At 29.7% G+C, this 13,462-nt stretch overlaps 1 protein-coding gene across 5 annotated transcripts in view; it reads right to left on the reverse strand.

The window, feature by feature from the left end:
- The window catches only part of LOC121117249 (teneurin-m), a 95,032-nt gene that overhangs the window by 34,169 nt on the left and 47,401 nt on the right, over positions 1-13,462 (reverse strand). For 3 of the 5 annotated variants that reach the window (XM_040711619.2, XM_071888355.1, XM_071888353.1), the window contains exons 2-4: positions 7,611-8,056; positions 544-700; positions 240-472 (exon numbers count right to left, since the gene is read on the reverse strand). In XM_040711619.2, the coding sequence (XP_040567553.1) occupies positions 240-472; positions 544-700; positions 7,611-7,746 (526 nt within the window). In that variant the 5' untranslated portion in view covers positions 7,747-8,056. The remainder of the gene's footprint in view (positions 1-239; positions 473-543; positions 701-7,610; positions 8,057-13,462) is intronic. The other 2 variants (XM_071888354.1, XM_071888351.1) reach the window with 2 other exon arrangements.

A 13,462-nucleotide genomic window follows, 5' to 3' on the forward strand; every position in this document is an offset into this window, starting at 1 on the left:
AAAAAAATTGATTAGGAAAGCGAATTGCGTGTTTTATTATTATTCTAGATATTTGTTTCCCCCTGCTATTCTTCTTAAAGAGGAATATGTTTTATAGTAGTTGTCTATAAGTATAAAGAAACACGAAGAATATAAAAAAAACCCTCTCTGTATCTATATTTATGTATAATTTTCTTTCTTTTAGACTCATTAGGGTGATAATAATAGGGGGTAAGGGGCTATCCTTTACCATAACTTACCTGTTGTATAGACAAGAGCCGAAATGAGGATCCCAGAGAGAAGCATAAAGAAAATGGCAACAAATTTCCAACTACATCTGGATCCAAGATCCTTCTTGATTCTCCAATGTGATTGACTATATTGACTGGAAGAATTTGGACTTGACCGACGGAGTCCTGTGGCCGTGGCAGTACCCGTTCCTAATCGGGTATTTGAGATCAAGGCTTGTGAATTATAACCAGAGAGTGTTGACCTATTTTAAAATGGATTAAAAATGTTAGTTTGAATTATAACAAATGCAATTTACTATTTAAAAGGTCTTACCTATCGATATGCCCTTGCTTTTCATCAGGAGATCGACAAGGGGAGGAAGTACTTTGGAGTCGATGCCCCGTAGCTGTTAGAGTAAGTGCGTGGTGAGGGCTGAAGTTGGAGTCGTAGTGGAGTCGACTATCCAACGTTGTGTGATTCCCCATTTGATCTATAATAAGAATACAATATATATATATTGCGCATCAACAAAAAAATAATCCTCAACAAAAATCAATAATTGGAGAAAATACCAATTAATTTTTTTACTTCATATACAATATATATATATGTACATACTTTCATAGGAATATTTGAGTCAATTATAGGCTTATAATTCAAATTTGTGATATAAGTTAAGATACCCAAGAGTTTTAACTATAGTTTAGAACCTTTATTTGATTTTAGAGACTTACAAATAGTATTTGTCTATTGCTCATGTCAAGTTTGGTTACTTTAAGGCCAATTTGCGACACACCCAAACGGTTAATATGAGTGGTTTTTTGATCGAAATTAAAGGCAATTCGTCCAAGAATACAAATTTAATCCAGGCTCAATTTTTAGAAAAAATATTCTTGCTCGCTTTTGTACTGACAGGCCACATATGTTGTTGTATAGTGTATAGTCATATGATCATTCATCAATGACATATTATGTATATAGCTTGTATGTAATAATACATCTGATGCTAAATATAAAATATATATAAAAAACATTCCGATTTTTCATTCAAAGAATAACTATTTTCATTTCTTTCTTTGCTTAAATAGATAAATCTTCTTTTCTTAAAATAAAAATTATAAAAAAAAAAAAAAAGGAAAAAGCTCTTACAAAGATGGATGACTCCCTTTCAGTTCTATTACTATTACTCTCTTTCTCTTTTCCTTGATTTACAATAAAAGGAAATAATAATAATAAAAGACGAAGGAGTTTGATCTAATTATGTTACTTTACAATTCCTACACCACTTTTACCAAAACTTGTTATTCCGCTGCTTCCTGTCAAGTACCCCCCCAAAAGAAAGGAACAAACAAATAAATAAAAAAGGTAAAAATAACTATGTACTTCTTCTCCATGGTATTTATTATAATCAAAGAACCAGAACCATTTCCTTAAAATATACATACATAAATTATCCTGATGTACATATTATATGTTCATAGACATTATCTTTAAAAAAAAGTAGAATATTTAGTAGTGTTTATTCAAAAGTGATATATGAAGTAATGCGATACAAAAAAAATACGTACATTATACTCAAACTAACTCTTCTAATGGTCTTTACAGGGATTCATCTCTGATGAATGTACAATCTAGGGCGGCTCTTACTGTTTATTTAAAAAAATCAATGTTTATATTTTCATTCTATCACCCTCTCGATCGGTTCTCATAGTGAAAATATATTCATGGATCAAAAGTTATAAGCTCTTAATTTTTTATACAAAAATTCAGAAACGAGACCCACCTTAAATATCAATTGAAGTTGAAAATATTTGGCACAGCGAAGTTTTATAATGAGAGGGACAAAATGGAAGGGTAAGACAAGTAAAATTAAAGCATTGATTTTTTAGGGCCACCCCAAATTGTACATATTATATGCAAATAAACAGTTAATTTAATACATGTTAGTGTACTATGTACAATACTGAACACCCTTACTCTCGAATCTTTACATAGAGGGGCATTTAAATTATTGGACATGTTCAAATACTTAATTAGATGCTGAGATAGCATTAATTTTTTTTTGAAAAGTAATAGGCAGAGTTCTTAGAAATAAATAGTGTGTACACACATGATAGATATGTTAACTCATCCTAACATATACTTCTATGAAATGTTCGGGCTATTTTTAGAAATATTTATGGCACAAAAATATAAATATTGACAGTTCATAATGTTTTTGATTTTTGCTTTCGTTTTATGCACCCCAGATGTTATTTCAAGTGTATAATATATTGCCTTTTTACTATTAAAAAATGATTATCCAATTATTATTTTTTGGGGTATTAATTTAAATGTAATTTTTGTTAAACATGACTTTCGCATCATAAAAATGCAATTGCATTTAATTGCAGTTGGAATACGACGAATACAAATTAATGTTTATTTATTTATTCTTTGCTTGAAGCCGAATAATTCATTCTCATTACACTAATTAAGAATAATTATATTTGTTCACATTTCGTGTGTGTGTTGTACATTGGGGTGTCCCAAGGCAAATAAGCCTAGCTAAGCAATAATTAAAATAAAGAGTACTCACACATAGATGAATGCATCTGTTATGCCTAATGTACTTCATAAAAAAAAGTGCAGGACAAAGGTTTGGCCTCCCTAGTTTCATTAGGTAAAAAATCCGAGATAATCATTATTAATTAATTAGGCTTGTTAAGTTTGTCCTCCATATTAAAATTGCTTTCTTTTTTTTAAAAATGGTTATCTCACTAACATAACTGAACCGGGAATTCAGTACATTCAAGTAGCTCAAAAATTTTTATTCAAATAAATTTTTTTCTCACGAGTCAGCCTTTTCAATCAAGTAAATCATTAACCAACAAGTGCTAAAATAAGAGGAATGAGCACATGTCCTTAAAACATTACAACTCATTAATACCAATCGGACTCTAGACCCTTATAAAATTCGTGCCACTGAAAAACTACTAATAAATGATTAGGTGTTATTTTTTTGAATATTGTATCCTTAGGATATGAATCTGTCGGCAAACCAAATGCTCTAGGCGAATAAGGGTACATAAAATTATTTGTAAAATATTGAATCAGATAATATTTTGACTTAAGGCCATGTCTACTTCCCGTCTGATTCAAGTGCCTCTAAACTGAAGTGTATAACCTATATACTGCTTTAAGGTCTTTTTCTCTGAACATTACCAACCAGTTGTGTAAAAAAGCCCCCCTAATATAAAAGTATTTGTTAATTTTCCATTTTTCAAACTATAGATTTTTTAAAAGTTCTAACTTTTTTTTAATCAATGATGATATGACATCAGTATTGGCTACTGTTGTCTTGGTTCTTATTTAGGACTGAGGGCCGCAGTCCGGTCCAGTTACACTTGTTAGTCCTTAAAAAAGGTAAAATCGATTCCTTGTGACGTCATTGAGGCTATTTTTTTATTTCTTTTATTCTGCTATATTACAGAATAAATTATATACTAAGTGGACATAAGCTATGTTCGTTTTATTTTGCATAATATTGAAATCTGAATATTTTTTGCAATATATTTGCTCTCTAACTATAAAAAGATATATCATATATCTTATTTAACATAATAAACAATATGAAAAATTCAAAGGACCGACAGTTAAGGACTGATCTGAAGGACGACGGTCTTAAGAACCAGTCCCAAAGACCGATATGGCCTGTCCTAACGAATAAGAACAGAAACAACACTAGTAATGGCTGATAGAGACTGATTCTAAAACAAAAAGCAAAGAAGCTCGAGTCCGTTGAAAAGTTGAGAGTTCGACAAAGTTCCCAGTCAGTAATAATCACCATTACTATTTACTGAAATGCCGTTTCATATTAATACAATTTCAGAAAAAAAATATTTATATATTTAAACTATCAAGTCTGACCTGCAGATGCCCCAGAACACAAAATCAAACTAGCATTAAGCGGTCAGGCGAGGAAAAAAGAACATATGACCGCTTAGTGCAAGTGACTTCTTAACAATAGAACACCAGGTTTCCCATTTTGTAACAATTCTAAATTTGATAGCTGAATGTGGCCGCTTAATGTAGTGACATGCTTAAAAAAAGTGGCCGTTAAATCAAATTTGTGGGTTACATTATGGATCCCCCCCATTATATACAAATATTCCTATAGATCAGATGGAGTTACAGTAATTATATATAAAAGAAGACATTATTTTCCACTATTTATGTAGCAAAGATCAATAAATAAAAAATAGGCACGAGGGGGGTATCCATTGTTAAAAAAATTACTAATTTTGGACACCCTAGTTTGCAATACATACACTGATTGAATACATTTTTTCACTCAATGAAAATTCATTTTAAGCAAGAGAAGTGACTTCTGTTCTATGCTTGTATTTATAGGTGTAATAGCCAGGGAACAACTACTTGAAGTTGGCAAAGATTACATAATTTACTTAAGAGATTATATGCAGACATGATAATAATGTTTTTATGTAATTTTGTATGTATGAGAAAAAGAATTAAAATCTTACGAATTGCTTGAGTAAAATTCTTCTCTATACGATACATTTATCTTGATTTAAGTATATCAAACAATATATATAAACTTTAATCCTTTAAAAAGTAGATATTTTTTTTTTAAGTCGTAAAGGATAAAATAACAAGTCTCAAGTTTTTTTTTTCCTTGTTTTTTTCTCCTTTACTTTTTCAAAATATTAGGATAAGAATTTTTTATTATGCGAACGATCTATTAAACTTTTCAATGAATACATTGAATCCCCGTTAGCACTTTATACTATTATATCGTGGCGCCTGAACCAAAATGAAGTAAGTAGTAAAACAAATTTTTTGGATTTTATTACCAAAATATAAAATGTACAACCAATAGAACTTATTGTGAAGATACGGGAAATAAAATCAATGTGCAAATGCATAAAATTGGAAATTAATTTGTAGTTATCTTTTCACTATATTGTTTTGCTCAATAGAAAAATCTAGTTAATGTAAATTACAATTCCCTCTTTACTTGTATATTATTATATAGATAAATAATACTTTTTTTTTTTGACGGGAGATTTTCAGCTTTCAATAAATATCTTGGAATAGACTCTAACAAGAAGAAAGATCAGCTATCATTGATTGAAAGTCAAGAGTGTATTAGTCGATTTTCTTCTCATGCCTAGCTATTCGAAATTATCGACATCCCTCATATTGATTCTTCAGATGTATATCTTTCAAACTTATCTTTAACTACAAACACGCAATAAATTCACTAACTTTCATTAGTGTATGTAATTGCTTAAATTAAACAATGTGTGCCTTCAACAGTCTTATAAACAGACATTTAATAAATAAAGATGTGGTCTAATTTATAGTTCTAGATATCACTTACGAAATATTTAGTAGCAAGTGAAATATCTCCCTTAGACTTGCAGAGAAACAAAATACATAAAAATCTACACATTGAGTGCAATTAAAACTTTATAAGCAACTTTATATTTTGTTTATAAAAAGACGTTTTCGTACTGAAATGTACAGTTTGCTTTGAGGTTTCTCCGGCATACTTTTTAATATCGGAACAATTATAAGATATACTATCACAAAACCTCTTAGTACAAAATACTAATGTTCAGCAAATTTTACGATAATTGAATCCAATCAGATTACATGATGATAATAGCATGAAGAAAAAGAAACATAATAATTTGGCAGAGTTCAACATATCTATTTTTTTTTAAATTAATTCTTTAGATAGTAGAAGGAAGCAAATAAGTAGAAAGGCTACAAATGAATGAAGAATCTATCCCCCTCCCTTCTCCTCAAACGGAGTGGAAAAAATATGGATAGAAAGAAAGAATGAACGAACTAAAATGATTACAATAAAATAATAATTTATGATTACATGTTCCCTTTACTATGCCTGACTTTGCTTCAGTAGCAATGAAAATAAATGTCTGTTGTATCCTCATAATAATGATAATAACAATATCTGTATGATATGTGCACAGATATTTCAAAGACTACTGCTGCCTCCAGATATTGTACATTGTACATATATCAGTACTCTTTTGAAATACATATTCATACATATAAAAATATAACATACTACCTAAGTGTATTAACGAAAGAGCCATTCCCCGAACGTCTCTATCAACTGACACTTTATCAAAACATCATTTATAATAATCATTTATTATTAATAATGATGTAGATGATTATTCATTCACATGCATACATCATATACTAGTGATAGTAGCCTGCATTGGCAGAGTTATTAGACACCAATGAATATATAAATTTTGTTTTAATAATATAGAAGATAACACCCCAGCTAATCCTTGGAGTTACCCTCCGTTTTTATGAGCACAATCACACGTAGTTACTCACACAATAATTAAATTTTCTCTTCTCAAGATTGAATCAATAATACATTTAAAAAACTTTTTTACAACAATTATCAAGTCAAATTGTGACATAATCAAATGGTCTAGTTTCATTAATGTAATTAACCTTTTAGATTGAAGGAAGTTAGAGTTGAGGTTATTATAAATAGCCAGGAGTGTAACCTTGATCGATAATTATTGTCCGGGATTTCCCAAAGTTATTAGATGTGGGCAAACATATACACTTTGCTGTATTAATATGTATATATGCCATTCCATACTAAATTTAGAATTTTTTTAAAAACGATTTGAATAAAATTTGTTATGTCAAATTCCTACTATTGGGAAAATCAAAATCAAAATTTCAGATTTATGCCTCAATCCAGCTCTGAGTTCTTGACTCTTTTTCAAGATGAATTTGATCAAAAATCGTCTTCAATACCCTGGGGTTTTGAATTGTAATTCGTAAATCACTCATCTGATGGATTCATATAATGCATAATTTGATATCTATTGATTTAAACAATTTTTTTAAATTATGTTATAAAAAATAGTATAATTGACCTTGACCATATACTTTTACACACTTTAAACATCTCAAACTTTATATCTTCTAACTTTGATAAAACTTTTATCAGAACAAGATAAAATCAAAATAACTGGTCAATGGGCTGGAGAGATATGATAAATAAATAATACCTATAAATAAAATTTCACGTTGAATGGTTTTTAGATTTTGAAACTATGATAAGGACTGCTTATTTTTCCCTAAAAACAATGAAATGTCTATCCTCAGAAATAATATGGTTAATTTTTGATCTAATTATTGTTTAATAAATGACTTATTTTGGTGCCTTTTCCAACATATTTTGTTTAATAACTTTTTTTTATAAAGTTTTTTTTCACAAGGGATTTTCGAATTTTTTAAAAATTCACTGCGTAAATAATACAAAAATTCGGACTAAGGACCCCTCCCTCGTGACACTAGCCCTGACTACTTGCATACTTTTATATAAAAAATCTTACCATTATTAGAAGAGGGAATATAAAGTGATCCAGAAGGATTCCTGACTAGACATGAGGGTGCCTCATAGTGGTTCATGTTTTCTGGCTCAGGCCCACCCCCACGTGAATCATAGGGATTATTATACTCGCTCTCCATTATTAATAGCTCTATTTTGAAGTTGACAAAAAGGGAGTCGAAGTTTCCTCCTCCCTTTTTCTTCCTCTACCACAACACAAACTAGCCAGCACAAAGTAAGTGAATATGGTTACAGTGAAGGGATGAGGATTAAACTTTGATCCTTATTTAAAATAAAAAAAAAGAACCAAAAAAAATTATATCCTTTTTTTTAAGTAATGAGGAGAGTACAATGTATCACTTCTTTTTCAAATTTGTATATGTATAAAATGTTCTTTAAATAAGCATTTTTGTAGAAGGATCACTTTGGATGAGTAGAGGCTTCATTTATCTGTAAAGAAAAAAAAATAGGCAAATTAGTTTTGAATTCTTTATACCATAAAAAATAACAGTAAATTTCTCCTCGATTTAAAAAAAACAAGAAAAAAAAAACCTTTAATTAAGGATCCCTTCCTTGCACAAAATAGTAATAGTATGTAACAATGCGGTCAAGTTAATTGTGGAATGTAGATTGTATATTAGGATGTCCCTTGAAAATCAATATTTTCCTTTTTTTGTATCACCATTACGTTTTGTTCCCTTCATAATAAAACTTCGCTGGGCAAAATATTTTTTAATTTAATTAATATTCAATCGTGATTCTCACTTCTTAATGTTTTGCCTTACCATGAAAAATTAGCCCACAAAAAATAATTGATACTTCGAATTTTTTCTAATAACAAGTAATGCCCAATACCAACTTTGTCTGTGAGTATAAATTTTTTTATGCTAACAACAATACCTTTAATGATTAAGTAGATTTTGTTGATCCATATTCAATTTTTTTAAACATCAGTTTGATTATTCAGTACACAAAATTGCCCCAAAATGACAACGGAATTCAAACATACACACCAACAGATTAACTTTGCTTTATTAATGTAAGATTAAAAAATACATTATCTACAAAACAAACCAGTATTTGGAGCACTCTTCGCTGTAATTCATAAATTTGCATTTATTCTACGCTTCATTTGTGTTCCGATGTTGATAAATTAACAATTTTAGTCAAAAGTTTATGAGGCATGAATGTATGAACTCTGAATGTTGCTCAAGTGTTACAATTTTTGGCAAAATAATATATTTTCCTTATTAAAACTAACTGATAGTGTGAAAAAGATTGATTTTATAAGTGCACAATAAGAGCCACCCTAAAATATATCTAGGTATAAGTACTTCCTCCCTCAGCCTGATTGGTTGATATAAGGAATAAAACCATTAATTTGAGGTTTATGGAAGTAAAAAAGTAATATAAAACGACATACTACTTAGTAATCAACCTAACAATAACAAAAAAAGAATAAGGAGAATAATAAGAAACTCCCAATTTCTTTTGATTACAATGACGAAAAAAGAAAGAAAGTAAAAATGCATGAAGATGGTACTTTTTTTTCTCTTTCTTTATTTTTCCACCTCATTCACACAGCAAAATATTCAATGCATAAATATATACGTATATATATATACAATCAGAATAAATTTCCATGTCATAAAAAGTATTTATACAGCTTAATTTATATATATATATAAGGGAGACCAGGGACCGTTACCACACTTTTTGTTTTTGGTTCAATTAAAAAAGAGTTGTATTGTTTAAGACACACCAAAATACATACATACTAACATCTATATGTAATTTAAAGATTATAACAGTCAAAGTTCTTCCACAGATTGCATTGCGATGCAACTCGTCAAAATGTTGCAACAGCTCCATAGCCTAGGACGGTTGCAAGAGTTTAAAATATATCGAAAATTAACTAAATAATATTTGTGAGGAATAAGTAACTAGACTTCAAAGTATTGAGCTATTAACTTAGAAGTTATTATGTGTAAGATTTATATTATAGATCAATGTCCATTGTTTTATATTTGAAAAATTCACTCTTATAATCCTTTTAAAGCCATTTCCTCGCTTATAGCAATGCTAGCCTGTGAAAGAAAAAATAGATTAAATAATAAATCCCTTTCTACAGAGCGTTACCATATCTCAAATTTATCATAAATGAGTGAGTTTTCAATTTTTATATCAACTGATATCAAAATAATCAAAAATTCAAATTGTGTAAAAACGGGTCACCGCATCTATCATGCAGTTACATTGCAATGCATTTCTAAGAACTAATCATTTTATAATCTTCAAACCCCCAAAAAACTATATCTGCCAAAAAAAGAGACTATGTGATTTAAAACGTGTCTGCAACATTAATTTTCGTACTTATAAACTTTAATTTATCACGGGAATTTTTTATCTCCAAACAAAACATATTTTAAATCACAAATCATCTTCATTTTCATAGGGAAGGTTTTGAAGTTTGAAGATTATAATATGCAACGTTTTTTAAAAGTAAATTGTTTATATACCTATACGCGTGATAGATGTGTTAACTCGCCTAGAGTTCTAGCAAAAAAAAAAAAAATAGAAAACAGACTTTGATATTACACAAAAAAAAAGATCACCCCTCAAAATCAAAATTTTTATCTAATTTTATCTCAAACCAAAAGCTTATTAAAATTACTAATTTTTCCCCACAATAATCTGCATTATATATAACAATTGTTATGTCAATTTTGTGGTACTATCTTTTTGGACACCCCAGACAAAGGGCCAGTTGCAACTGCCCCTGGTCTCCCTTACGATTATTTCACCCATACATACCCAAGAGTAAATACTATATACGAATCCTTTTTTTTTTAAAGCAAAATGTACAAAATTGAAGAATTTGTCAAATAAAAAGTACATCTGAACACTTAACTATGCAAGTCTTTATTTCTTTACATATTTTATATGTACAATATAATAAGGAACCGAGAACAAGTAATATTACATAAACCCCCAACATTTAATCTGGCCCTAAGGGAGGTCTCTCTATTAATACTAGTGCTAATTTATATGAGGAGGAAATTTTTTCTGCAGGGATATTTCTCTCTCTTTCTATAGAACCCCTACTTTTTTTTCACCATTTTATTGTTATCGTCATTTGAAGAGATTAAAAAATGCAGAAGGAAAAGAAACCAATAAGAGGTAACATCATATACCTACTAGTATTGAGAATCGGTTCGACATCGATTTTTTCCCCGGTTTAGTCTAAACTGATTTTCAAACCGATACCTACATATTGGTGTTGGGGTTTTGTCTGAAAATCCTAGACCGGTTTGGAACCGTTATGATTTTTAGTAGATTAAACTTCTTTAGTCCTTTAAAGAAGTTCGAGCTCAAACGGTCTCAAATAAAAATTTGGTATAGTTCAGTAACAAAGAAAAGAACGAATTTGAATGGATATCATTGGAAATTCGGTCTAGACAGATTCTATAAATTAATGGTTGATGCCACCATATTAAGTTAAATGTGATGCAATAATCATTCTTAAACAACAAATCATAAATCCGAATGGGGAGAAAATAAGACCAAAAAACTAGGTCTATGATTTGAAACCATTATTTTTCGGTCTGGACCGAAATATCGCTCTTTAAAAAATCTCTTGAGACCGAACCACATTTTTTTTGTGTGTGCTTGACCGAGTCTCAACACTACAATCTAATTATGTACGAATTGATTTATACATACATTCATATATTCCCCTTTAATGTATCTTCATTTCATAAATAGCTACGTAGTTGTAGGGGTACATAAAGATAAGAAGGAGGTAGGGAGGTAGGTACAAATAGATGTGATTCTATATAACTATATACGTACATAATAATATAAATTGATTAAAATGTGGCTCAGTTTCTTTATTTCTCCATGAATATATAATATATATATATATACGAACATAACTCTGTTAAAGGAAGAAATAAAGAAAAAAGCTCCATTCGCTTTGATCTATATTTATTTATTTATATATATGTATATTGTATATAGAGAAAGAAACATGGATAAGAAAAGAAATATCACATATTATCCAAGAGAGTCAATAATACATATTCAAAGGGATTCTTTCTACTACACAATATACACATATATGTATTGTATATCTACAAATACATTTCCCCCTATAAATTAAAAAGAGTAATTTAATTTTTCTAAGGGTGAATATTAATAATTTTTATTACCCACATATATGTATATGGAACATACCGAGAGTTGCAAAATGTTTGTCGTTTAACTATAAAAATGCTTATAACTTTTCTTCTATTACTTAAATGTCACTCAAAACTTAATTTTTAAAATGTTCTTTTAATTAGTCAGATGGAGTAGCACTGATTGAATATATGTAGACGTTATTACATTTCAATTACTCCATCTGACCTAGGAATTGTCTTTGAAGTCTTTTTACCTTACGTATATTTTTTTTTCTAGGAGCAATCGTGAATTGAACTTACGAACATTGAGTTCAAGATAATAATCTTGAGCGTGTTGTCCACTGAGCTACGTCTTTACATGCACAAAAACTCCTCATACTGATGATATGTTTATTATAATTGAAATATTTATTTATCATGCCTCAAGAATGTAAGCGATAGAAAGTTGAAACCCTCTTTCTCATTGCTATGTCCAACAACCTGGAGATCTACAAATATTGAAGCATCTCTTAAACTATGGAATAGTACAGATTTGTGTTCCAGTAGGATAGGACATGTGGTCAAAATTCTCCAGGAACAGCAACACTTTATTCTGGGACAGAAATGTCTTACCTCCACAGTCTTCAAATCTCAACTCTTCATTGTGTGGTAGTAAATTACATTTGAAAACAGGTTCTGTAGAAGACTATGCGAAAGCTATGAATCCTGTATAAGACCAAGAGCGGGAAGAAATAGCCACTAACTTCATTAAAAGGTCATGTGCTATCTTTTGAACTCAGCTGGAAGCAGTTATTGCAACCAAATGAGATCATTTTCAGGATTAACAAAATTTTTATAAAACGTTTAATTTATTGGTGTACAATTTTTATGCGTGTGTAATTCACTTTTGAAGATTGTTATACTCTATTTGGTATAACGACAAGATTTTTAATACTCTTGGTACATCCTATATTTGTAAAGGGGGTTACCACATCTATATGTGAGTAAATGTATACATGTATAGGTAATTTATTTCTAAGAACTTAGCACATGATAATCTTCAAACCTGAACAACTCTTCCTTTTAAAGCGAAAAGGCTTTGTGATTTAAAATATGCATTGTTTGTAGGAGTGAAAATGCCATGATAAATTAAATTAGATTAAATTTTGAAAGCTCTGGAAATTTAATGTCGTGGCATTTTCTTTCCCCCGGACAAGAAACATTTTAAATCAAATGACTTCTTCGTTTTGAAAGGGAGAATTGTTGAGGTTTAAAGGTGCAAGAGTACAAAGTGTTTAGAAATTAAATGAGTGTACACGCATGATAGATGTGGTAAACATCATCATTTCTTTGAAGAAGAAGAAAAAAGTAATAATGAAAAGGGATTTTTCTTCATGAACACAACTACAGATGATTCACATCTTTACATAGATTCAAACTTCAATTTCATGGCGCATTTCTTTTAAGTTATAGAAGGAGGGGAGTGAGTGAGTGAGCAGTGAATAAAGAACTCAATTTCACGACCCTGTTACAGTATTACACATATATATGTAAAATGGTAGTTTTTAACATTAAGTTCCAATTTGTCATGCATTTTCAATTCTTGTACATGGGTAGGTAGTAGGAATAATATCTTACTACCCATCAGGAACACAAAAAAAGGAAAGTAAAGATATATTCGTGGTTTTTAGAAGAA

The sequence above is a fragment of the Lepeophtheirus salmonis genome, chromosome 5, assembly GCF_016086655.4.
Source record: "Lepeophtheirus salmonis chromosome 5, UVic_Lsal_1.4, whole genome shotgun sequence".
In the NCBI taxonomy this organism is placed as follows: domain Eukaryota; kingdom Metazoa; phylum Arthropoda; class Copepoda; order Siphonostomatoida; family Caligidae; genus Lepeophtheirus; species Lepeophtheirus salmonis.